General features: G+C 43.3%; 1 protein-coding gene and 1 long non-coding RNA gene across 4 annotated transcripts in view; both read left to right on the forward strand.

The window, feature by feature from the left end:
- Positions 1–27,555, forward strand: part of DOCK5 (dedicator of cytokinesis 5) — a 241,877-nt gene that overhangs the window by 84,313 nt on the left and 130,009 nt on the right. For 2 of the 3 annotated variants that reach the window (XM_033228969.1, XM_033228960.1), the window contains exons 3-6: positions 192–232; positions 6,634–6,689; positions 9,781–9,877; positions 24,050–24,198. In XM_033228969.1, coding sequence (XP_033084860.1) covers positions 192–232; positions 6,634–6,689; positions 9,781–9,877; positions 24,050–24,198 — 343 coding nt within the window. Of the gene's footprint in view, positions 1–191; positions 233–2,120; positions 2,556–6,633; positions 6,690–9,780; positions 9,878–24,049; positions 24,199–27,555 lie in introns of those variants that run through there. The other variant, XM_033228979.1, reaches the window with a different exon arrangement.
- On the forward strand, positions 7,000–8,645 carry LOC117093619. The gene is made up of 2 exons (XR_004441178.1): positions 7,000–7,680; positions 8,060–8,645. It is a non-coding gene; the product is annotated as an uncharacterized LOC117093619 (long non-coding RNA).

A 27,555-nucleotide genomic window follows, 5' to 3' on the forward strand; every position in this document is an offset into this window, starting at 1 on the left:
CTCTAAAATTCAATTAGATTTTTATTGTGTAATAAACTAAAACATTCATCTCCTAACGTACTATCTGTTAATCATCTCTGTCAATTGTTGCTTCCCAGTATTGCTAATAGAACACGAGAGAATATATTGCTAATACCTTTCTGATACCCCAGAAAACATAAAATATTTTGTGTTCTCTTTTGCTCTGACAGGTTGGTACAGAGGATATACCCTCCAAAATAAATCTAAAAAGGTATGACTTGTCATCCACTTTTTATTTCGTTTGGAATCTGTCCGCTAGTTTTGTACTGTGCTATGTGACCCTCTCCTCTGCTCTCTGCTGTCTCTAGACCTAGTTTGCTTTCTCTTTGTTGGCTCTTCTTTGAATTTGAAAGCAAATTCTCTGACCTCACTGCCTAAATGTAATAGTGTCAATCCCATTGACTATATTTCCCACCAGCCAATTCAAGGAGAGAGTCCTGGAAGACTTCTTACTTCCTGTCCCTCAAGTTAAGCAAGTTGGTAGCACATTCATTGCTCTAGTGGGATCTGTCTTTCAGGGAGGGGTGGATCCACACTTCTTCCTTTATCCTTTACTTCCAATGCTACCACTCCAAGCTAAAGGATCTCCCCATTTCCACTTGATCCTTTCCTTCATTGTAAATTGGATAAACAAGAGTGGTTTTCATATTGTGAGCCTCATACCCCAGTAATACATTATGAAATCAATATGGTGGATTATAACCAATTTTTTCCAAAAAATGAAACCAAAAAGTAGAGAACATGAGATGCAATGGTAAGTACTGTTTTGTGAAACTTTTATTTTAGGTATATGATTTATTGTTTTTATTATATTTTATGTATTTCGTAGGTAGTACTGGTTGCCGTAAGAATGTATCTCTTACTGTGCAACAAAGGCACAGTTTGAAAAATACTGACCTAAATGGATCCTTTTGCCAGTGCCGAAACTACTAATCGTCAGGCTAAGGAAAATCTATTAGTTATGTGAATACCCCCCTCAGTTTCTTTTAGGTCTTGTCAGCACTTTTCCTTTGATACTGCTCACTGGGGCAGCATGACATGTCAGCACTTCCTTTTGAAAGAGCAGAGTTGATAGGGCCATATTATTTCACAATTAGTTCACATGCCAAATAGCAAATTAGGAAAGGGATGAGAGAAACGTTTTCGAATTTATCAAAAGAGGAGTGAAAAAACAAGACCAGACCCACGGTTCTTACTCTTCACGGACAGCATGAGAAAGACGTAATCCTGCACAAACAGGCTGATGTTACACACCCAACTCTCCAAAGAGTATAGAGCCCAGGAAAACACCTTTCTACAAGGTATGGTTCATTAGAAACCAGGACTGCTTCTTCATTATTGATGCTTAAATCACACTCAGTGTTTGCACACGTATGTGTGCACATACACATTTTGTTAACTTTGACAGTTTACTAATCTAGCACAATAAAGGAATGTTTGCTTTTAATGCAACTCCTGCAATTTTGATCCTTTTTTCTCACCCCAAGCCAGAGAATGAACTTTTCTACCCACAGTTATTCTTGTGTCACACGTCTTTATTTCAAACCAAATTATTTTCATTTAATCTCTTGCTGACTTCAGTTTCTCTGGGCCGTCAAATAGGGGTCCAAGACAGCAGGCATGCCAGAATAAATGAGAATATGATAGAACTCAAGTGAAAACTTTTCTTCTGGGATCCTCAGTGGCACAGAGTACTTGATGATGGCCACTCCTGCTTTTTTAGCCCTATTGGTGTTAATTTTACTCACGGTTATGGAGGTGGTAGTTCTTTCAAAGCACAATTAGAGCTAACAATTTTGATGTTCCGAATTTGTTAAACAGTAAGAATACTTACGTCACTTAATTCCCAATCTTTTTTTTTTTAAATGTTAATTTAAAAACAATAAACAAAAAGCCATCCTCAAAATTATGTGATGAACTTAAGGAACAAATGAAACTCTTGATTTTTCACTGGGAAATTCAATTACATTCAACCAAGGTCCTAGATCAGGTCTTCCTTTTCACAGACTACAGTAGGTAAGGATCCTTTTGAACATGGAAGACCTTGCTTTCCAAAGTATCCTATGATTTTTTAATACAGTCGTTCCTCATTTCCACAGGGGATTGGTTCCAGGATCCCCACAATACCGAAATCCATGGATGCTCAAGTCCCTGACATAAAATGGCGTCGTATTTGCATATAACCTCTGCGTTTCCTCCTGTGTACTTTAAATCATGTCTAGATTATTTATAATACCTAATACAATATAAATGCTATGTAAATAGTTATTATACCGTATTGTTTAGGGAATAATGACAAGGAAATAAACGTCTGCTTACTTTATTTTTTCTATATTTTTAATCATCGGTTGGTTGAACCCATGATATGGAGGGCCTTGTGTATGTAAAAATCAATCTAGCTAATAGTGCCATTGTTGTTGGCTTTGAACGGTAGATAGATAGGGTGCCCCACCAGGATCTAAATGATAAATTCTGGATATGTTTTTAATTTTTTTGTGTTCATTAAGGAGTGCTTAAAACCTTTAAACTTAAAATCTCACCCTTTAGAGGAAATCTTTTAGTGAGAGTTTCTCTTTGTTCTCTTGATAGTAAAGAAAAACTTTCTAATTCAATGAAACGATGACACAGACAAGGGCCATGCATTTATTTGATGGTTGTTTTAAGTTGAAATATCCTTCGTGTGGAGAGATCCAGGGATAATACAGGGAATTCAGATTCAGTTGCTGTGAATTCTGCTCTGCTTTTGACATCCCTTCATTAAGAGATCAGCTCATTAGAAATGCTCTCCTGTGCTTTGTCCCTCATTTCTCCATCTTTAGGGGGCAGAGCTACTTGCAAGCCCTAATGTTTTAATGGAAATTCTTGGTGTCATTTAATAAGCTGACTCAGTCATTTAGAGTGATAAAAGGAGCTAGTGGTTTTACAAATCGAAGAAGCCAAGTACTTTTCCGAAACTGATTATTGATCCCGGCGGAATTGTGGGAGTGTGGATAAGGGCAACATCTAGAAAATCATTAGTTTATTTTTCTACTCAAGTGAGTGGCTTACAAGGAGCAAGGAAAAGCAGAACTGAGAGATAGGCTGTAAATCAGAAACACATGACCTAGGTTTACTCTGACTTCCTGTGTGCCGTCGTGGCATAGGAGACATTCTATAAGCATCAAATTTACCAGAGCAATTCTATGACTGTAAATTGCCAAGTGTCATCATGGAAAGGTGAAGCCTACAGATGACAGAGTGGTAATATAACACATACATACATATATTTGAGACAGGATCTCAGTCTGTTGCTCAGACTGGAATACAGTGGTGTAATCGTGGTTCGCTGCAGCCTTGACCTCCTGGGCTCAAGCAATCCTTCTGCCTCAGCCTCCTGTGTAGCTGGGACCATTGGCATGTGCCACCATTCTGTACTAATTTTTTAATTTTTTGTAGAGACGGTGGTCTCAGTTTGTTGCTCAGGCTGGTCTTGAACTCCTGGGCTCAAGCGATCCTCTTGTCTTGGCTTCCTGAAGTGCTGGGATTACAGGCATGATCCAATGTGCCCTGCCTTAAATATTCTTTTAATATGAAAACAATCATGTCTGAACACCCAGTATGAATTGTCTGTTTATGATCTGCTTAGATGTCACAAAATTCATCACTGTGCATTTATGTTTCCGAATACTTCTAACTTGAATGTTCTCTGTTTATTAGGAGGGACTAGTCACCAGATTGTGAATACATGAAAATTTTAATTGGTCCTTTACCTTCTGATTTCAAAAACCTTCAGCAAGGATGTTCTTTTGTAGTAGCAATGTAACATTTCACTTTTGACTTCCAGAATTGGATCCTTGTAACTAAACAGTTTATCTCTGCTCAGCACCTCCCCCACCCCACTCCTGCTTTTTTTTATGAGTTTTGGACTTTTTTTATTGTGGTAAAAATATATATCACATAAAACTTACCATCTTAACCATTTGTAAGTGTGCATTTCAGTGGCACTAAGTACATGCTCATTGTTGTACAACCATCAACACCATCCATCTCCAGAAGTCTTTCATCTTTCCAAACTAAAATTCTGTCCCTTTTAGATACCAACTCCCCATTGTCCCCCATCCCCTGCAAGCTCCTCAGAACCCCCATTGTACTTTCTGTCTTTATGAATTTAACTACTCCAGGTGTAAGTGGAGCCATACAGTATTTGTCCTTTTGTGACTGGCCTATTTCACTTAGTGTAATGTCTTCAAGGTTAATTTCCAACAACCCAGTTTGGTTCCCCACAGAGATGACAGTCAACAAATCATTTACCATGGTGCAGCGGCACAGCAGGCAGAAGAAACACCCACAGTTCCTTAGGCATCCTAGGGACAGGCCTAGAGCTTCCGAACTGCAGAAATCAGGCCCCAGAGGAATCGCACACAGTTTGTGAACTGAACACCCGCCTTCCTCATTGCTATATTCAGCAGATGTTTACTCAGTGCCTGCTGCATGCCAGGCGCTGCGAAGGACAGTTCCCTGTTTTGATCATTAAAAAAGTTAAATAGACCAGACATGGGGGCTCACGCCTGTAATCCCAGCACTTTGGGAGGCTGAGGTGAGCGGATCACTTGAGGTCAAGAGTTCAAGACCAGCCTGGCTAATATGGTGAAATCCTGTCTCTACTAAAAATACAAAAATTAGCTGGGCATGGTGGTGCATGCCTGTAATCCTAGCTACTTGGGATGCTGAGGCAGGAGAATTGCTTGATCCCGGGGGGCGGAGGTTGCAGTGAGCCAAAATTGTGCCACTGTACTCCAGTCTGGGCGACAGAGCGAGACTGTCTCAACGAATGAATAAATGAATGAATGCATGAATGAATAAAGTCAGAAGACTTATCTCCTTCTTTTTCACTTAGATGGTGTGCTTACGCATGTATCTTTTACACTTATAGAATTCCCTGGCCAAGCTCACCTGACCTGAGAGGTGGCACATTGAGAAAATGTCCTGTCTACTGTGCCCCACAGGAGACACACATTTAATTTTTGTTTTCAATTTTTTGATCAGTTTTCCAAAATGGTTCTGAATCCCACCTCCATAATGAAAGAGGTCATTGTCACCTTGCGTCTGTGTGTGTTCTTGGTCTCATCAGTAATGGAATTAGAGTCATACTTTCTCACTCATGTTCCCAACGTCTGCCCGCTTCTCAAAGCAAGGAGGAGAAGGGATGCCTTTTTATTTTGGGGCTCTGTGTCTGGTGGGAAAGCATGTGCAGGATCCACTCTGTCATCACCAGTGCTAGGAGCAGCTTGATCTCAAATGTTCTTGCTGTTTCCTGTTTTATTGGCAATGGATTAAAAGAGAGAAAGCAGAGTATTGTACAGACAAATACAGCACATGCAACTGGACACAAGAACAACCCTGTCAATGTTCACTGGTTTCCTGTCTGAGTGGAGTAAGGATCAGTGGGTATATATGCCTCTGGGCACTCGGACATCCCCTCCCACCTTTATGATCAGTCACCCGTGACGTGTCATGTTCGTGGAGTTCACACCAACTCTTCCAGGAATAGGGCTAGGAGCAATTAGCCAACAGTGTCAGCTATAAGCTCCATGTAAGATACCATGAAACAGATCAGCATCGCTGTCTCCAGATGGCATCTCCTTTGTCTGTGCGTGAACATATCACACAGTAAACAGCAGAAGCTTTGGTACGCATAAGAACACTCACATCTGGGACTTGCTTCCTGTTGGTTAGATCTGGTCCTCCGTTCTCCGATTTCTGTCCACCAGTTTCTCCTCTTTCTCTTAGGTCTTTCCAGGCCTAAGTGTTCCCCAGGGGCAGTGTTACAATGCTGATGTAGAATTGCCTCTTAGGGATATAGAATGGAGAGCAGTTTGAGACTGTGAGGTGCTGAAAATAACCAGGTAACTAACACCCGTTGATTTTGAGTGCATTTGGTTTAAGTGGGAGTGCTGAGAGGAACGACTTTAGAAAAATCGACTATGTAGTTGACCCGTGAAAAATGTGGGTTTGAACTCCGCAGCACTTACACATGGATTTTTTTTTTTTAGCCAAATGCAAATCATAATTACAATATTCTTGGGACATGAAACCTATGTAAAAGTACATGCAGGTTGTGCAGGGCTGCGTGCCATGCTTGAGTATGTGCAGATTTGGGTATATGCTTTGTGGGAAGGGAGTTTCTGGAACCAATCCCTTGCCTATTCTGAGGGATGACTTATTTTATGGGCTACTGAGTACTGCACAGTTTCCATGTCACCCCTTATGTGAAACCCTTTATGGGAAAGCATCTCGTGGCAAGTAGCATCTGAGGGGTTTCGGAGCTCACAGTTACACTCCTTCCCATTATGTTGTCTCTGAGCTGACACAGCATGTTTGCCTCTTCATTCACAAATTATCCTATGCTCTCTGAACCCAAATTTTAATTTCTGCTTTTTTGATGTTTCCACCATGCTTTTGTTGAGGTAGCCAGCCAGTATAAGTAATGTCCTGCAAACCTGATCTCAGGAGTTTAGCTATTGCCTGGGTGTTCACATTTATTCTCTTTACTTTGGGCTGAGGTGGTTTTTGTTTGGCTTTTGTTTTTGTTTTGTTTTTATGGCCATATAACCAAAATTCTTTTCTCTGTAGGGCATTTTCCCTGAAACGTATATCCATTTGAAAGAGGCAACTGTGGAAGACCTGGGGTAAGTTCCAAGCTGGGAAGATTCCCCCAAAATGATGAAGATGTAACATTATCATTAATGATAATCTTAGGGCATTAATGCCTTATGTATGTTAATAGCTCTGTCATCTCAGGCCAGGCGTGGTGGCTCACGCCTGTAATCCCAGCACTTTGGGAGGCTGAGGTAGTTGGATCATTTGAGGTCAGGAGTTCGAAACCAGCCTGGCCAACATGGTGAAACCCTATCTCTACTAAAAATACAAAAGTTAGCCGGGCTTGGTGATGGGCGCCTGTAATCCTAGCTACTGGGAATGCCAAGGCAGGAGAATCACTCCAGCCCAGGAGGCAGAGCTCACAGTGAGCTGAGATCGTACCACTACCCTCTAACCTGGGTGACAGAGCGAGGCTGTCCCCCCTAAAAAAAAAATTTCTGTCATCTTGTCAGTTCTACTTCTCCTATGAGAGAGAAATGAAGAAAAACTTTTCACTGATGTAATTCCTCCTTTGCATTACTTCTCCAGAATACTAAACACAGAAGTAGCAAACTGAGGGCTTTTGCCTCTACATTATTTTTATTACCTGTTCACTGATAGTATGTGTGTGTGTGTGTGTGTGTGTGTATTTGCACACATAAACATTTGGGATGCTGACTGATAAGATCTGAGAAGCCCCCAATTTAGGATCCTTGAGAGATAGATGATTAAGTGACAGCCTACATTTAGCAACTCTGAGCCTTGGATGAGTCATTTAGCCTCAAGGGGATCCTGGGTTTTTCACAGCATATTAGGGGAAAACGATCTGGCCCTACTTTGATCATGAGCTTGTCATGAGATTTGAATGAGGTAATGTATGCAAATGTGCCCTGCAGATAAGATCTGCTACATTTTGGGTATTTGTATTTTTTGCCCACCTCATCTTGCCCACCTCATTTGTCCTGGGAAGTACTGCCTCTGTGACAGCTAAGAAGAGTGAGCCACTTAGTCAAGTGGAAGAGAGAGGTCACTTAGGTGGTGGTGAGTTTCTGGACAGGAGAGTTCTGGAGGCAGTAAGGAGAGGCTGGGGTAGGACTGGAATCCTGGGGCTGATGGAGAGGAGAGTGGGGCCGAGGAGAAAATGGACAGCTGGGTCACAGAGCCATGCAGCCTCACAGCTAGAAAGAGCGTTCCCAGTTGTAGTTCAGCACCATCATTTCTTTATTATTATTGTTATTATTATTATTGGCAAGCTTTATTTTGTATGAACTTGATTTCACAAAATTAGAATGACAGTTCCACTTAAAATTAACTCATTAAAAAGTGTAAATATCACGGTATAGATAATGTTATTCAAAACTCCAAAAGGTAGTGAAATTGATAACAGATATTGCTCCTCATTTTTGGACCCATGCCACAGCAAGACTGATGAAACTGATTCCCAGACAAGTTTGTGCCACTTGCTCCCGTGCCTCAGGGAGGAGAGAACACAGGCGTTTTTGTTGCAGTGACTCGTGGATAATTGCTCCTTATTAACACTGCTAAAATTAGGTTCACATGTTTTACTTTGTGTGGGAGCCGATGACTCCTGTCCTTTCATTTTTTGAGTAGTATCTTTCAAGGCGTTGGCCTCAAACCTACTCATTCCAAAATGCGTCACAAATAGGAATGTAAGCCTCTTCACATAGCAAACCGCTGGAAATTCGTAGGTAGTTGCAACATTGGTCTGTCACTGACCTCTGATAATTGGGCAACATCATTTCTTTGGAACATCATCTTGTTTCCACAAAAAGTGACAGGATAAGAAAACTCATAGTTAAATGAGAACAGTCTTGTTACAGGACAGTTATCTCCCAGGTGTATGTCACCAATTCTAATTTCCGTGTTGTTATCAAAGGGCCTTATTTTCATTCTGACTAACAACCAATCATCAGAACACGTTGAAACTGTTGCTGGGTCGAGTCCAAAAGAATTCCAAAACAGTAAAAAAAAAAAAAAAAAAAAAAGAGGAAGGACCCGCCTAAGAGCACAGAGGTCTTCATCACTCCAGACTCCCAGATACAGCACAGGGAACAAGAAATGACAGCACCATCATTTCACAGACAATGGTCAAGATGTCCTCAAAGCCATGCAGCTCTTTGGTGGCAGAACCAGGACCAAAAACCAGGTCTCCTGCCCTGCTGGAGAAGTCCTCTTTCCGGTCGGCCATGGGCTCCCTCCACTGCTGCCCACCATGTTGGTGAAAACGTAGGTGGGGAGGCACAGTCACACCAATTAGGGTTGTACAGGATTGCCAGTTACATTGGCAATTCAAATACTAAGTAGTTTTTCATAGTAAGCATTTCCCGGATATTTCACAGGTCATACTTTTTCTAAAAAATCTTCTTACTCTACCAGAAATTCAAACTTAACTAGGCCTCCTGTATTTTTCCTTATTAAACCTGGCAGTCCTACCACCAATTCCCATTTGTTTGCTTGCTCTTGCTTTCTCCTTTTTTCTTTTTGCTAATCATAAAAATGCCAGAGAGGATGTATGTAAATAAACATAGTACATAGTACCTACCTTTATGAGAGTCTTCTGTGAGTAAGCAAGGATTTTGTTAAGTGTACGTTTTCTATGTTGTGAAACTGCAGATGATAAGAAAACACTGGACTATCCAGAAAGGGGTGCTGCCTCTGTGTCCTGCACCCCTACCCTGGCCCGTGCCCCAACCAGGTTCTGGGTAGAGTCATAGCCCCAGGACACTCATGCCACACACACCTTTCCATCCAGCCTTCCAAATGAAACAGCTGCTTGGTGGTACCAGCTAAAATGCTGCATATTTTGCTTCCATCTTTGAGAATCACTGAGGCCAGCCTGGCTCAGTCATTGAGCCTCCTGGAGAAATCCAAATTGGGAAGATCGAGGCTGGGCTGCAGGCTCATTCAATTGCAGGAACTGAGCCCATTTTGAGGACTGTGCTGTCTTATTCTCTCTCTTCTCTCAGATGCTTGGATGTGATAAAAGTCCCCTACACAACTGCTGCCCTCATGCCCAACCAGTTTCATTCTCATCCTTGCACGTTGGGGAGTCTGATCTCCATCAAGTAAAGCAGTGCCGATCAGCCTGGAATAAAGTGACCCTCATTTGGTTCTTTGCAGGCAGCATGAAACCGTGATTCCTGGCGAGCTCCCCCTGGTGCAGGAGCTCACGTCCACTCTGCGAGAATGGGCTGTCATCTGGCGAAAGCTCTATGTGGTGAGTTTCCCCTTGTGGCTTGGAGCCCCAGGTTCACTCTGGGTCCTCAGCCTGTAGGTCCTTTACAGGGTGTCAGCTCCTTATTGACTGACTTCATGGAGTGGGATGCATCCTCCCTGGATCACACAAAGGCTGATAAGCAGCAGATTCTCATTTCCCCAGAGCTGGGTCACAGATAGCGGGTAGTGGAGTAAGTGGGCGTAATCATTCTAGCAGTCTTTTCTCAAATGAGAAACATGCTGATTGTGAAAGTACTAATGATAATAATCACCGCAAACACTTCTGCAGTCTTTCCTAAGTGCCAGAAGCAGTGACTCCTCACAACATTCCTATAAAGTAGGGGCAATTATTATTAATTTGTTAATAAGGAACCTGAGTCATGCTCTTAGCCTCTTCATGTATACCAGTGAACTGAAATTTGCCAATATTCCAGGGCTTAGTCACATGAGGATGACATTCCTTACCTTGGCCCACATACCTTACAGACTTAGAAACTTGAATAGTGTTAGTTGTCTGAGAGTCACCTTTTTGGCAGACTCACAGTATTCTTTCTCCCAACACTGGTTTGACCTCAGAATGCTAATACAGTGTGTCAGTTCACAGGGAAATTACAAGGAACCAGTGCATCCTTTCCATGATAAACAGGAATCGGAACCAAGTAAATCTAGCGTTTAACATGATCAAGCTGAGAATAGCTACCAAGGATGCTCAAAGTCTATTCGCAGCAAGCCTGCCTCATCTCCCGTGTAGAAAGCTCTTTCCTTAATGTTAACTTTGGAATCCACAAAGACTTTTTATTTTTTTATTTTATTTATTTATTTTTGAGACTGAGTCTCGCTCTGTTGCCCAGGTTGGAGTGCAGTGGCATGATATCGGCTCACTGTAACCTCTGCCTCCCAAGTTCAAGCAATTCTGCCTCAGCCTCCCAAGTAGCTGGAACTACAGGCATGTGCTACCATGCTTGGCTAATTTTTTTTTTCTTTTGTATTTTTAGTAGAGATGAGGTTTTACCATGTTGGCCAGGCTGGTCTTGAACTCCTGACCTCAAGTGATCTACCTGTCTTGGCCTCCCAAAGTGTTGAGATTACAGGTGTGAGCCACCATGGCTGGCTAATTTTTTGTGTTTGTTTTTAGTAGAGACGGGGTTTTACCACGTTGGACAGGCTGATCTTGAACTCCTGACCTCAAGTGATCCACCTGTCTTGGCCTCCCAAAGTGTTGGGATTACGGGCGTGAGCCACTACGCCCCGCCCACAAAGACTGTTTATTCTAAAGTTGCTTCTTTGCCTGCAGCCCTTGTAGTTCTGCATCACTGGGTCTTGCCTCTGTTAATGGGTTCCAGCCTTCTGTGGCTGACCAGAAATTCCTATGGCAAATGTTTATTCTCTCGTTAGATGTGTGTACAGGTTCAGGGAGGTTGTAGACTAGACTTGATGGCCTGGCAATGTTCCTCTTTTCTTTATGTGGCTTTGTTTATCTCGATTTTTGTTCAGTCATGTGTTGATTCATTTTAACTCTCAAAAGCCAATCCTAATAAGTTACTGGGAATACCTCACTCTAGATCTTAACTACTGAAGGCAATAATCCAAAGCGCGTTTTGGCATAACTTCTAAGAGTTCATGGAAGTTGTTTTATTTTCATTCAGGGCTGTTGTTTCCCCTTGGTTAATCACAGCAGTAGAAATCACCAACCCCTTTGGTGGAAAAGCACATGGTATTTCTCTACTTAGTCATCCTTCAAGACCTTGCTTAGATACTTTCTTCTTTCTATTGTATTTTCTAAACATAACCATCTATAATGTTTCCCTCTGGACAGTAGAAGCACTTACTGCTGAACTCGTCATCTGGCCCTTGGGGCACACTGCTTCATAATAAAGGTGATCTTTTGATCTCTTTATGTTTAGTTGAAGAGAGAATGCACGTTAAGTTCCTAAATCACAAGGAGGATGGAGATGCTACTGTCAGCTCCGTGGCCTTCATCGATCATCTTGCACTTATATTGAGAGTACTTTCTGGTTCTGGTTTATTGATTGGTTAGTTGGGTGGATGTAACAAGGTTGATGGATGAGGAATTGCATGTACATGGGTTGGTTCCTTAACATGTTCCTTCTGGAAACTGATGAGTGTTGAAATGCATTAGATAATCAGTATTGGGAAAGGAGGTTTTGTTTTTTTTTTTTGAGATGTATGAGAGTTGGCCGGGCACGGTGGCTCAAGCCTGTAATCCCAGCACTTTGGGAGGCCGAGACGGGCGGATCACAAGGTAAGGAGATCGAGATCATCCTGGCTAACCCAGTGAAACCCCGTCTCTACTAAAAAATACAAAAAAATTAGCACCTGTAGTCCCAGCTACTCGGGAGGCTGAGGCAGGAGAATGGTGTGACCTGGGAGGCAGAGCTTGCAGTGAGCCCAGATCGCGTCACTGCACTCCAGCCTAGGCGACAGACCGAGACTCCCTCTCAAAAAAAAAAAAAAAAAGATGTATGAGAGTGGAGAGTATGAGTGAGGCCGAGTTTTTTTCGTGCTAAAACACAACTGGGGCTGGGCGCGGTGGCTCAAGCCTGTAATCCCAGCACTTTGGGAGGCCGAGACAGGCGGATCACGAGGTCAGGAGATCGAGACCATCCTGGCTAACACAGTGAAACCCCGTCTCTACTAAAAAATACAAAAAACTAGCCGGGTGAGGTGGCGGGCGCCTGTAGTCCCAGCTACTTGGGAGGCTGAGGCAGGAGAATGGCGTAAACCCGGGAGGCGGAGCTTGCAGTGAGCTGAGATCCAGCCACAGCACTCCAGCCTGGGCGACAGAGTGAGACTCCGTCTCAAAAAAAAAAAAAAAAACACAACTGGTGTGCCCAGTTTATTACCTATGTCCTCTACACATCCACAAGTAATTGGGCCAGCTCTACCATTGAATAGAATTAAGAAAGAGGTGAATGGGCTCAGTGGCTCACACCTGTAATCCCAGCACTTTGGGAGGCTGAGGAGGGCGGATCACTTGAGGTCATGAGTTCAAAACCAGCATGTCCCAACATAGTGAAACCCCTTCTCTACTAAAAATACAAAAATTAGCTGGGCATAGTGCCTCGTGCCTGTAATCCCAGCTACTTGGGAGGCTGAGGCAGGAGAATCGCTTGAACTGGGGAGGCAGAAGTTGCAGTGAGCCAAGATCATACCATCGCACTTCAGCCTGGGGGACAAGAGTAAAACTCCATCTCAAAAAAAAAAAAAAACGAGAAAAAAAAGAAGTGAATGGGGATGAAGAATTAGGACTCACATATTTTGGCTGCCAAAATCTCTTAGTAGTTAAAGGTGATAAGGTCTTGTTGAGCATTTCCTTGATGGGAGAGTTTCATGTTGTAGTAGCAGAATTTGGTTAAAAAAAGGAAAAAAGGCGAGGCGCGGTGACTCATGCCTGTAATCCCAGCACTTTGGGAGGCCAAGATGGGCGGATCACAAGGACAGGAATTCAAGACCAGCCTGGCCAATATGGTGAAACCCCATCTCTACTAAAAATACAAAAATTAGCTGGGCATGGTGGCAGGCGCCTGTAGTCCCAGCTACTCAGGAGGCTGAGGCAGGAGAATCGCTTTAACCCGAGAGGCGGAGGTTGCAGTGAGCCAAGATTGTGCCACTGCACTCCAGCCTGGGAGACAGAGGGAGACTCCGTTTAAAAAAAAAAAAAAAAAGCCATCCCCTCTTCGAGGGCACCACATTTCTCATTTTAATTCGGATATCTAATAACATAATTATTTTGGTATTTGTGAATAATTTAAAATGTCTTGTAACTACTGTTGATTGACTAAAAGATATTCATTGTACAAATTCTCAATCAGTTGATAGGACTGAGAAACTTGCTTCTGCTTTTGATGCATGCTCATCCAGTAAGGAACAATCTACTAAGATTTGTTATAGTTAGTGCAAAAGTAATTGCGACTTTCACCATTACTTTCAATGGCAAAACCCACAATTATTTTTGCACCATCCTAGTATATTAATTGTGACTTTCTCTCTTTTTTTTTTTTCCTATCCCTTCCTAAAGCATTGACAGTCACTTCAGGCAGAATTTCTGAACTTCTTACTGAAACATTTCTGTATCAAAGTAGCAAACCTCAATATTATGGTTCACTAGGAAACAAGTAAAAACGCAAATCTCTGGTTTTCATGTCCCGTCTCCTTTTACCCACTGTACGCTTTTATTGATGTTTTTGCTTTCTGATTCTGTAAGTTCCTTTAGTCCAGTAAAGATAAATATAGATTCTACTAGTATGTAGCAATGCTTGCATTATTTCTCTCTTGCATTTCCCCCTGTAAATTACCACACCAGGCACTCTGTTTGATGTCTTTAAAGACACCTGTGGCCAGCATAGTGGCTCACGCCTGTAATCCCATCCCTTTGGGAGGTCAAACCTGGGAGACTGTTTGATTCCAGCAGTTTGAAGCCAGCCTGGGTGACATAGCAAGACCCTGTCTCTACAAAAATTCAAAAATTAGCTGGGCATGGTGGCCCACACCTGTAATCTATAGGCTACTCAGAAGGCTGAGATGGGAGGATTGCTTGAGCTCAGGTGTTAGAAGCTGCAGTGAGCCATGGTTGTACCACTGCTTTCCAGCCTGGGTGACAGAGTAAGACCTTTCTCCAAAAAAAAAGATACCTGTGATGTCTTAGAAATCTCACATTTCTATAGTACATGTCCTTGTTCTTTTCAGTTTCAGTTCACCAGAAATGTACGTTGTGGATCCACAGTCTCATATGAGGGGAAAATGCAATCCACTAACCAGATTAAGCCCAGCCATGTAGACACTGGTGATTACTCTAGAAAGGAAAAATATTTGCCTAGCTGTGATTTATTTTTAGCAGTTATACAGTAACCATGTAGAATAATCATAAATATGTCTTAAAGGGGAGGGGAGTGTGTACACCGAACAGAGGTGAACCCACTTATCCAAAATGGAGAGAAGAGATGACTCCCCCCACGGTACCTCTGTTCCTTAGGTATATTATTATTGTTTTCTCTTGTATTATCTTCCCTAGTGGGTGTTGGCCTTACGCTCAGGAGAGGAAGTGGGTTTTAGGAGACAGACGCTGGCCCAGGAATTGGGAAGCTGGGTATCCTGTGCGGGTCCTGTTCTAACCAGTTCTGTGGCCTTGGGCAAGTCACTTGAGCACTTCAAGTCTGCTGGATGTTGTTCCTCTGCAAAAGTTGATGTAAAAGCTGCCTTGTTGACCGCATAGAACTGTGAGAGTATGGAAAGAGAGAGTGGCTGTGATCTATGTTGCTGACAGACCGTCAAGGACTCCGCCAATGGGAGCATGTGATTTTGATGTTATCTTAGCTGGAAACAGTAGCCATCTGGACACCCTCCTCCTGAGAAGCCTTGGCATAGCTTCCCTCTTACCCGACTGCCTGCCCGAGACTCTGAAGCTCCCTTCTGTGTGCCCCCTTATCCAAGGTCGCTTCCTTTGAAACAATCGTCTTAGGAAGAGTGGCCTTGAGCACTCAGCAGCCAAGCTAAATTTCTCACCATACATAGAGAACCTGCTTAGTTTAAATTCAAGTCCAGGAGGCCCGGGTCATTCCAAAATACAGAGAAACTGCAAATACATAGCAGTTTCTGGTGGACTTTCCCTATACTGCTGTGCCTCAGTTGGAACTGGTCACTGGGTGTGTTTTCAGTGGTTGTTCAGGAAAGGAGGGAACATTGTGATCAAGGAGGCCTCCTGGTGATGTGCCAAGACCTTGGACATTGGAGTCAGACAGGCCGACTAGTTCTGACATTCTGGCTTCTCCCTTACTGGGTATGTACTATTATATTCAGAAAAAATAACAAACCCAGTAATAGTTACTGAAAATAAACAAACCAAAACAGAAAGAACTTGGATGCAGAAGGCTACCAGCTGATCCTGCCGCCTAAGACAAGTCTCTTGATCTCCTTAAGTTTTCTTCTCTAAAGTGGGGATTTTTTGTACTATGTGCCTTGCAAATTTACTGTAAGAATTCAGCGGGATAATCTGTATAAAACTCCAGGGTAGTACCTGTCACACTGTGGTCAATACATCACAGCCCCTGGCTAACCCCTCACAACTCTGCTCCTAGAAAGAGCTGATTGATAATGAGAAGTGTAAGAGAAGAGCTGGATCACACTAGAAGATTTAGTGACATTTGCCTTGAGGTCATGTAAGGGTGCAGTTGCCCACCTACTGTGGTTATTCCTCGTCTTCCAGCTTCCGGCAGAAGGGGTGGGTAGATAATGTCTAGCTGCCCTCCAGCCCTGCAGTGACTTAACCAGGTCAGTGGGCTTCAGGTTTTCTATCCACTGTTCTCTGCTGCTTTTCCCAGCCTTGGAAAGCAGATCCAGTGAGCTGATGTTTGGCCTCTTTTCCTTTCTGTCAACACCTCTCCCTGCTTCCACACGGCTGAGGTGGCATCAGGGCAGATGCCCATGCAGTGACGTAGACACGGTCGGATTCGTGTAATGTTTAACTTTATCTTTTCAATAACAACTCATTTATACTTTTTGAATATAAACAATTCTACATCTCAAGTCAAAGGATCATACTTTCTCAACTAAAAATCTGGTCTTGAAACTGAAAAATTGCAGTGTATTTGTGGACACAGTAGGGCAAGGGGTTTCAAATACAGGACTGTCCTGGAAATTCCAAGCTGTTTGGATGCCATAAACACGCTGTGCACCATCTCACCCTAAGATTTAGTTTCGTGCTATTCCTCATATTCTCATGGGAGAAAGGGTTCAGTGAATTGTGATCAGTCAGGCTGTTTGTAAGTCAGGCTAGCTGTGGAAGACTGAATCTATTCCTACTCCTTATGGAAAAGAGATAGAAGATCATTTTTGGTGATAGAAGGTAGTTAAGGCATAGTGTTGAATCAAGTGAATTTATTTTTATTATTATTATTTTTTTGAGACTGAGTTTCACTCTTCTTGCCCAGGCCGGAGTGCAGTAGCGTGATCTTGGCTCACTGCAACCTCTGCCTCCTGGATTCAAGCGATTCTCATGCCTCAGTCTCCAGAGTAGCTGGAATTACACCACGCCTGGCTAATTTTTGTGTTTTCAGTGGAGAAGGGGTTTCACCATGTTGGCCAGGCTGGTCTTAAACTCCTGATCTCAGGTGATCTGCCTGCCTTGGCCTCCCAAAGTGCTGGGATACAGGTGTGAGCCACCGTGCCAAGCCAGTCAAGTGAATTTAATTGCTAAAATGTAGTTTGATCTCCCCTCACTTAAAATTTGCCAGCAATAAAGAACCCTGTGGCTGTCTATAGTTCTGGAAAAATCAGGAGCAGAAAAAGTGCCTATAATGGGGAGGGGGGGCAGGGGAACTTGCAGAACACACTGAATGGCCCTTTCTTCCCATCATCGCATATCCAGGCAGTTTAAAGCTGCTCGATTCTAATCTCTTTGAACTGGTGGTTATTACTGGCTGCTGGAACGTAAGCTCTGAAGCATAATTAAGCTGGTCTCATGGTTTGAAACCAGCATCTTATTTCTTATTACCAAGAAGAGAAAATTCCCATAGCAAACTTTGTCCTCTTGTCAGGGCATCTTATCTGGGAGTTGCAAGCCCTGCTTCAGGGTGGCTTTAACAAGAGAGCCAAGATGTGGCGTGGGACTGACTGACAGGCACCAGACATGGGAGGTGCTTTGGGTATTTTTCCAGTTTTTATTTCCTCTGACCTGGTTGCCTGGCTGTCAGGATTTCTTTTCCTTTAGGAGGCAAAAAATGGCCTTTAACTTGAATGGTTTCTTTAAAGATCAAACCTTTGCTGGTCAGACTGTGCTTTTATCTGACAGAGAGAAAAGGCACTAGAATGGATAGGAAGCGTGTTCGGGGCGGTGGGAATTCTCTTCTTCCCAGGGTCCCTGGAGTCAGTGCAGCTCAAGAACACAGAAGGACCAAAACACCCCATCTGGACCCAGGTGTTATAGCTTCGTGGAAAAGGCATGAGATTGATTGCAAAGAGCTCAGCACCGGGAAAATTTGATTCAGTGCCAACTGAGTGTGCAAGCGAATGAGATGATCAGAGTCAGATGCAGTTAATCAGGAAGCTGCCTGGGAGGAGTAATTGAGTTTAATGTCTCAGTCACAGACTCAAAGAGGCTTATCCTTGGGAATGGATTTTAGTGCCAGTCTCTTTATTTTACATGCGCATTTACCCTACAGGGAACATGCCCAAAGCCACATAGCAAGTTAATGATAGAATTCGAGTAGCCCATACTTTCAGCCCATACTTTCAAGCACCCATACTTTCAGCCAAGCCTGTTTCCCTCTAAGTCATAAAATCTGCATGGAAGAGGAAAGGTTGGTGAACAGAGTGAATGTCGATTCTTTCATACACGAAATGGTAGAAGACCAGAGAAAGGGTTTTTGACTGTGGTCTGCATTGTTTTTCTTTCTTTTTTGTTTTCAGAGATAGGGTCTCGCTCTGCCACCCAGGCAGGAGGGCAGTGGTGCAGTCACAGGTCACTGGTGCCTCAAACTCCCAGGCTCAAGCGATCCTCCCACCTCAGCCTTCCCGGTAGCTGGGACCACAGGTGTGCACCACCACATCTGGCTAATTTTTTATTTTTTGTAGAGACAGAGTCTTGCCATTTTGTAGAGACAGTCTTTAGCCCAGGCGGGTCTCAAACTCCTAGGCTCAAGCAATCCTCCTACCCCAGCCTCCCAAAGTGCTAAGATTATAGGCATGAATCATTCTACCCAGCCCTGTGGTCTGCATTCCTTGGGAAAATGAAGAATAGAGTCCAGGTTTTCTGACACCCAGTGCAGTGGGCCATCATCTAAATGGCCCCTCAAATTTCTATAATACTCAATGAATGACTCCTGCTTTCCTGTGAATATTGAAGGCAAAGCTATTTTTTCTTGTGACTTCGTATTTATCTCTAGACATTCTAAAAAAAGAAAAAAAAAGTTACAAACATCAGGAGGCCGAGACGGGAGGATCACCTGAGGTCAGGAGTTCGAGACCAACCTGGCCAACATGGCGAAACCCTGTCTCTACTAAAAATACAAAAATTATCTCATTGTGTTGGCATATGCCTGTGATCCCAGCTACTTGAGAGGCTGAGGCAGGAGAATCGTTTGACCCCGGGAGGTGGATGTTGCTGTGAGTCAAGATTGCACTACTGCACTCCAGCTTCAGTGACAGAGCGAGACTCCGTTAAAAAAAAAAATGTTATAAATATTTGGACTAAAACTATAAAAAGTGAGGCCACAGGTATCTCCAAGTAGAAGAGGGAGAAATTCTAAGCAAATGCAGGAATATCTTTGCTATCTTGAAAAAAATTTAGATCGCTTTATTTTGTGGAGCCATTCACTCAAATTGAAGGCAGAGTATTACAGAGTGTTATTTTAAATTTAAGCTGTCGAAGTTTGTTTTTGAGTCCCTATTGTGTTTCGGGATTGTGCTGTCTTTTGTGGAGATGGTCACAGAAATTCTTGGATGGTGTGACAGTAGCTGATAATGCAGAAAAGGCTGAAGTGAGTGATGACAAGAGATAACCGAGAAGGCTTCTAGAATAGGCAGGCCTAGGCAGTATGGGATTCAGGAGAGAAAGAGCTGGAAGGAGAGCAACTGGGGAGAAAATAGAGCCTCAGAGGAGCTTAGCCCATGCTCTTTTTTTTTTGAGATGGAGTTTCTCTCTTGTCACCCAGACTATAGTACAATGGCGTGATCTCAGCTCACGGCAACCTCTGCCTCCCGGGTTCAAGCAATTTTCCTGCCTCAGCCTCTCCTGCCTCAACCTCTCGAGTAGCTGGGATTATAGGTACCCGCCACCACACGCAGTTAATTTCTGTATTTTTAGTAGAGACAGGGTTTCACCGTGTTGGCCAGGCTGGTCTCAAACTCCTGACCTCAGGTGATCCACCTGCCTCCGCCTCCCAAAGTGCTAGGATTACAGGCGTGAGCCACTGCGCCCGGCCAGCCCATGTTCTTTTGGTGAGTGTTTGGTTTTCGCTTCACCTGTCCTCATATGCTTCCCTCAAAACCCATGAAGTGTCAGGGACCAGCTATTATGTGAAACATCTTGCTTAGAATGCTCTTAGGAATGTAGCAACCTAGTCCATCTCCTTGAAGTAAATGGGGAAATTGCTTCCTTTGCTGTGTTCTAGCTTGTCTATTCAGAATTCACTTGGCACAGTGGATCAGAGAAGAATGACTGTCTTCATCCTTTCTTGGGGGATGAACTTGGCACACAAGGCTGGTATGGATGGGCAATAATTAAATTGCCACGAATAGCATCTAATATAATTGAGACTAAGAACTTGTGCACATGTGCCCCAAACAAAGCACTGTCTCACACACAGGATCCCCGGAGCCTTTGAACCCTTTCTTTACCATATTATGAGAAGCAGTATCTTAACATTAGAAAACATTTTGAATAACTAAGCGTGGACAAATGCGTTGCAAGAAAGAAAAAAAGAGTCCCTTTCTGCCTAACAATTTTGAAAGGCAAAAACCGATCGGCTTAATTTCTCACTTCTTTTTCCACTTTTGAAGAAAATGAAATGGAAATATTTTAGGTAGGATTGAAGGAAGAAAGCAGGGTTTTACCTTTGCTCATTAAAAGTAGTATCTTTAAAAGCTTCATTTTTATGTTTTGCTAAGGACTGGGGGATGAGGGAGAGGCAATTCAGAAAATTCTAAAAGCAGTAAATGTAGGTAGTTTCAAAATTTTAAACAGGCTTTGCTTTCTGTGTTTTTTAAGGTCAGCAGTGTTAACAGAGCACATTGCAATCATAGATAAATGGTTTCTTCATCGCTTTGCTTTATGTTGCCACAGAACTTTGAACTTCTGTTAGGGTTTCATCACACTCTGCTAATCTCCGTTTTGTTCATTGCCCCCTACTTGACACCGAGGCCTCTTTCCTCCTCGTTTATTCTTTGTTAATGAGGATTTTGGATGTTTTCAGCCCTGTTTCTAGTCAACACCTGGTCCGGGAATCTGTGTCCCTAGGATCGTCATAGAAGGACATCACTAGAGAAGATTGTTGTAAAGGTGTCAACATCTCTCTCTGTGTGTGCGTTGTTTTTTGGGGTTTTTTTGTTTATTTTACAGAAACAAGGTCTCACTGTGTTGTCCAGGCTGGTCTCAAACTCTGAGGCTCAAGTGATCCTCTTGCCTCGGCCTCTCAAAGTGCTGGGATTACAGACGTGAGCCACCACGCCCAGCCTGTGTGCGTTGTTTTTATAGCAGATAAGAAGAATGTTTTCCTATAATTTCGGAAGTAAATGGTTATATTACTATATAATGACTTTCAACTATAAAGAAGAAAGAAATGGGGCCGGGTGCAGTGACTCACGCCTGTAATCCCAACACTTTGGGAGGCTGAGGAGGGCGGATCACCTGAGGTCGGGAGTTTGAGACCAGCCTGAATAACATGAGAAACCCCATCTCTACCAAAAATGCAAAATTAGCTGGGCGTGGTGGCGCATGCCTGTAATCCCAGCTACTTGGGAGACTGAGGCAGGAGAATCGCTTAAACCTGGGAGGCAGAGGTTGCAGTGAGCTGAGATCGCACCATTGCACTCCAGCCTGGGCAACAAGAGCAAAAATCCGTTTCAAAAAAAGAAAGAAAGAAAGAAATGGATTCATAGTATATATGGATTGAGTGGAGTTCTACGGAGTTTTGTTTAACATCTCAAAAGTGATACACAGAAGACTTTTCTCTGAACACTGTACCTAAAGTAACATCCTTCCCCTAAATACACAAGATCATATTGTCCTATTTATTTTTCTTCTTGCATTGTTTTTTTTTTTTTTTTTTTTTTGAGACGGAGTCTCGCTCTGTCACCTAGGCTGGAGTGCAGTGGCCGGATCTCAGCTCACTGCAAGCTCCGCCTCCCGGGTTTATGCCATTCTCCTGCCTCAGCCTCCCGAGTAGCTGGGACTACAGGCACCTGCCACCTCGCCCGGCTAGTTTTTTTTTTTGTATTTTTTTAGTAGAGACGGGGTTTCACCGTGTTAGCCAGGATGGTCTCGATCTCCTGACCTCGTGATCCGCCCGTCTCGGCCTCCCAAAGTGCTGGGATTACAGGCTTGAGCCACCGTGCCCGGCCTCTTCTTGCATTTTTCATCATCAGAAATTATCTCGTGTGTATATATATTATGATACAATATATAGCGTATATATTTACTTTCTTACTGCTGTCTTTCCTTCTCTAGAATGTTAGATCCTTGAGGGCAGAAACTTTATTTCCAGCACATAGTGGATGCTCGTTGACTTAAAAAAAATTAAAATGAAGCAGTCAATCATTTAGATCAGGGGTATCCAATCTTTTGGCTTCCCTAGGCCACATTGGAAGAAGAATTGTCTTGGGCCACATATGAGGTACACTAACACGAATCATAGCTGACGAGCTAAAAAACAAAAATTGCAAAAAGTGTGATGATGTTTTAAGAACGTTTATGAAGTTGTATTGGGCCGCAGGTTGGACAAGCTTGATTTAGAAGGTTGTGAGGGCTTAGATGTCAAGTATTTGATTTGAAAATGATTGAAAAACAAATGATTAGTTAGTTGTAAGGTAATTTGGTTTGGTTACAGTGAGTTACTAGTGAAACCAAGATGAACAGTTTAATATGTGAATGGTCTAACAATTGTCTGGGGAAATGGGGACTTTAATCTTTAGAATTATATTTTTTAGTATTTCTCCATTCATAATTCACTCATTTAGTACATTTGCCAGAGTGCCTACTTGTACCAGCTGTATACTAGGGACACACAAATGAACAGGCTCTCTGTCCTATAAGGGCCTACCAGCTAAGCAGGGAGGCAGATGAGCCAGTGTAATCCAGGGTTCTCCGTGCTATCATGGGAGCAAATTCTTGGCACTGTGGATGGGACTGCTAACCTGAAGTTGAAGTTTCAAGGTAGAGACATCTAAGTTGAGACTGAAGAAGTCAGAATTACCAGTTGGCAGAGGGTGTAGTGTGAGTCAGAAAAGGATAGGGGTAGGGGGCAGATTTGGAGAAAGAGGACAAAAGAGGAAGTAACATATTGAGAGAATCTGGAGCCTTGGAGAGAAAGGGACATGGCTTTGCATGGAAGGGAACGTAGATTGTTGGGGTGGAGACTGGGTATGAAATGCAGCTGGGAATGTGCAGAAGAGTCAAGATATGGAAAGATCTCTTGTGTGATCCACTGTGTCTGGAGGACATTGAAACTCACTGGAGGGCTTTAAACCCAGGGGGGACATGGCTAGAGTTTTAGGGTACATGGAAGATTTGATATGTTTATGATATATGACCCAATGTCCACCCTACAATCAGCAGTTTCCACAGTTGCAAGAGGGGAGGGTATAGAAATGGCTCAGGACAAAGCCATTCCTATTAATATATTTTCTTAAAATCACTGGAGGCATGCAGGTTACTATATGACTCGATTGATTAAATAACACCTTATAAAGAATCAGGCCGGGGCGGTGGTTCATGCCTGTAATCCCAGTACTTTGGGAGACCAAGGTGGGCAGATCACTTGAGGTCAGAGTTTTAGACCAGCCTGGCCAACATGATGAAACCCCGTCTCTACCAAAAATGCAAAAATTAGCTGGGTGTGGTGGCATGCACCTGTAGTTCCAGTTACTTGGGAGGCTGAGGCAGGAGACTCGCTTGAACCTTGGAGGTGGAGGTTGCAGTGACCTGAGATCGTGCCACTGCCCTCCAGCCTGGGCAACAGAGCAAGACTCCATCTCAAAAAAAAAAAAAAAAAAAGAGAATCGGCCAGGCCAGCATGGTGGCTCAAGCCTATAATCCCAGCCCTTTTGGAGGCCGAGGTGGGTGGATCACTTGAGACCAGGAGTTCGAGACCAACCTGGCCAACACGATGAGACCCCGTCTCTACTAAAAATAAAAAAAAATTAGCCAGGTGTGGTGGCACACACCTATAATCTGAGCTACTGGGGAGGCTGAGGCAGGAGAATCACTTGAACCTGGGAGGCGGAGATTGCAGTGAGCCAAGATTGTGCCACTGCACTCCAGCCTGGGTGACAGAGTGAGATCCATCTCAAAAAAAATAAAAAGAAAAAGAATCAGCCAAAAGATGTTCCCTCTCATGTGTCTGACATTCCTGTTAAAAACAAATGAATAAATTAAGGATGTTCCCATCCTCTGTCACACCTTTTTTAAAGACTCTTTTCTCCATCTTATTTCTCATCTTAGAACAACAAGCTCACCCTCTTCCGCCAGCTGCAGCAGATGACATACAGCTTGATTGAGTGGCGGTCCCAGATCCTGTCTGGTACGCTCCCCAAGGATGAACTGGCAGAGCTCAAGAAGAAAGTCACAGCCAAAATTGATCATGGGAACAGGTAGGTAAACCAGTGATGACTTTTCACTGAAAACCTGGCAAACAGTGGGCACGTTCAAGTTAATGACACTGTTCGCAGCATTCTTTTGATCTTAGAGTTGCCAAAGAATAATGCTTACTGCTCTCATTTTGTCTTTGAAGGCATTTAATTTTGTTGAAAAAAATGTTACAGTTCCCTCCATGACCAGACTCCAGGATCTCTGATCCCATGGAGGTGACAGATGACCAGGAAAGATGGGGCTTGGATTGAGGCTGCTCCACTCCAAATAAAGAAAACAAAAACAACCTGGCTAGGCACAGTAGCTCACACCTATAATCCCAGTACTTTGCGAGGATGAGGCTCGAGGAACGCTTGAGCCCAGTAGTTTGAGACCAGCCCAGGCAACATAGCGAGGCCACATCTCTACAATAAATATTTGAAAATTGGCTGGGTGTGATGGCGCACACCAGTCATCCCACCTAGTTGGGAGGCTAAGGTAGGAGGATCACTTGAGCCTGGAGGTTCAAGGCTGCAGTGAGCCATGATTGCATGCCTACACTCCAGCCTGGGCAACAGAGTGAGTCTCTGTCTCACAAACTAAACTAAACTAAAAATACCCTGAAAATGACCAAGCCTCGGAAGTTGTCATTTTCAGATGCTTGGGGCTGTATCTATTTTTATTCTTAACAGTGGATTCTAAATCAATACCAGACTGATTCTCTTTCTTTCTCTTCATCTCCCCCTAACCGGGACCACTGTCTACAGAGTATGAAAAGCAGACTTGCCAGAGTAGTAAAACATGTTTGTAGCCTGCTGATCATGTATACAGTCACCTCTACAGAGTTCATTAATCATTTCATTAATCTTCTGATTAACTCAGGCACATATGCAGGCTCCAGATATCACTGCCTTTAGGAAAATGAGAAATTCAGTCATATATCCAAATTGATGGTGGCCTGGGATTTTTGCCTCCTGACTAGCTCTTTTTTAAAATGCAGAAGTGGTTCCTTGGTTAGTTGTTATTGGTAACTGTTTTGGAATCTAGTTTCATTCTAAATTTCTTCAACTTGTGCATAAGTGATTTTTTTCCTCCTCCTCTACCCTGCTTTTCCAATCTCAGAATTCTTGGATATCCCTCAGAGACCTATTAAAATACAGATCATTATCCCACTTATTTAAATGTCATAGACTGTGACAACTATATTCTGAAGTAGCTGAAGTGAACATGCCATGCAAGATTCAGATTCAACCAGTATTTAAGAGACACTTTCTATGCACATTTCATATCCATTACTTGATTATAATCTTAAAACATAGGGTTGACGTAGCTGTTACTATTTGCATCTTATGGATAAAGAAACAGACCAAGTGAGCTTAAGTGATTTACTTCCCAGTCACATAGATAATAAATGGGAAAGGTTCAATTTGAACCCAAGACTTTTGTCACCATGTCTAATGCTGCGTTCTTAGGGTTAAGAATTAATAGTACCCTCCCCTACTACTTGACCACCCAGAAGACCATACCCACAGTGACTGCACTGCCAGGCTTGTGGTGTCAGAGGACTTATTAAAAGGCCAATTAGGCCAGATGAGGTTACTCATGCCTGTAATCCCAGCACTTTGGGAGGCTGAGGTGGGCAGATCACCAGAGGTCAGGAGTTCGAGACCAACCTGGCCAACATGACGAAAACCCATCTCTACTGAAAGTATAAAAATTAGCTGGGCATGGTGGCATATGTCTGTAATCCCAGCTACTTAGGAAGCTGAGGCACAAGAATCGCTGGAACTCAGGAGATGGAGGTTGCAGTGAGCCAAGATCACACCACTGCACTCCAGCCTGAGTGAGAGTGAGACTCCATCTCAAATAAATAAATAAATAAATAAATAAGTAAAGGCCAATTAGATGGGGTAAGGCAGCTCTCCGTTGCACATAGGACACTTCTGTCATTTGGTGTGTTGCCATGACATTGGCCTGGAGGTCCTGTGATCTCTGGCACAGGATGTTCACACCCCACAAACAGCAGAACATGACTTCTTTCCCGTTCCAGCTCTTGGAAGTAGCTCAGGAAATGGAGCTGCTGTGTCAGTGCCTTCCTGATCCAGTCTCTGAGCAGCCAGCATGGCCATCGTTCATGAGTCTGGGTGGCCTGTGGGTCTGGCTGCCATGGAAAGGAACCTGCCAGATCAAATCAGTTGATGGAGATGCTGTAAAACAGGGAGGAGGGAGAGGAGGCATTTTTGCTTTCTTCCCAAAGACTTGGCACATTTCAGTGTTATCCCTGAGCAGTCTTGCTCTTTAGTGCCGGGAATGCATGCTGGGTATTCGGATAGCAGTATCCTATTCCACCACAGTCCTCAACTTCTTGAGCCTAAGCAAAATTTTTTTCTACCTCTGTGTGCACTTTGGGCACAAAAGCCTTGAGGGGAGGGATTGCACCCACGATACGGCCCTTGGTATTCCCAAGAACACGCAGAGCTACAAGTTCACACACAGCCAGGTGTTTGTTTCTACCAGTTGCTGCAGTAAGAGCTGTATTAGTTCATTCTCACACTGCTATAAAGAAATACCTGGGACTGGGTAATTTATAAGAAAGAGGTTTAATTGGCTCATAGTTCTGCTGGCTGCACAGGCAGCATACCAGCTTCTGCCTTTGGGAGGCCTCAGGAAACTTACAATCATAGCAGAAGGGGAAGCAGAGCAGGAGCAAGAGAGATCAACCAGCTCTCATGAGAACTCTGTCACAAGAACAGCACCAAAGGGATGGTGTTAAACCGTTTATGAAGGATCCACCCCCATGATCCAGTCACCTCCCACCAGGCCCCACTTCCAACACTGGGGCGAATGTGAGATTTGGGTGGGAACATAAATCCAAACCATATCAAGAGCTAACATTTATGCTTAAGCTGAGAGCTTACTGTATGCTATATATTGTATTAAGTACTGTACATGCATTATCTTATTAAAGTCTCACAACAGGGCCAGGTACAATGGCTTATGCCTATAATCCCAGCACTTTGGGAGGCTGAAGTGGGAGGCTCACTTGAAGCCAGGAGTTCATGACTAACCTGGGTAACATAGCGAGACCCCATCTCTACAATTTTTTTTTTTTAATTAGCTAAGCATGGTGATGTAACCCTGTAGTTCCAGCTACTTGGGAGGCTGAGACAGGGATTGCTTAAGGCCAGGAGTTTAAGGCTGTCTCTAAAAAACTATAAATAAATAAATAAATTCTCACAATAACCTCGAAGGGTGAGGAATATATACAGATGAAGAAACCAAAGTTTTGCAGAGTTGAGTAAATTCTCCAGGGTCCTAATGGTAGCAAGTATTCAAGCCAAGATTCAAATCCTGGTCTAAATGACACCAGAGCCCATGCT

Source organism: Trachypithecus francoisi, unplaced genomic scaffold (genome assembly GCF_009764315.1).
Source record: "Trachypithecus francoisi isolate TF-2019V2 unplaced genomic scaffold, Tfra_2.0 Contig01440, whole genome shotgun sequence".
Taxonomy (NCBI): domain Eukaryota; kingdom Metazoa; phylum Chordata; class Mammalia; order Primates; family Cercopithecidae; genus Trachypithecus; species Trachypithecus francoisi.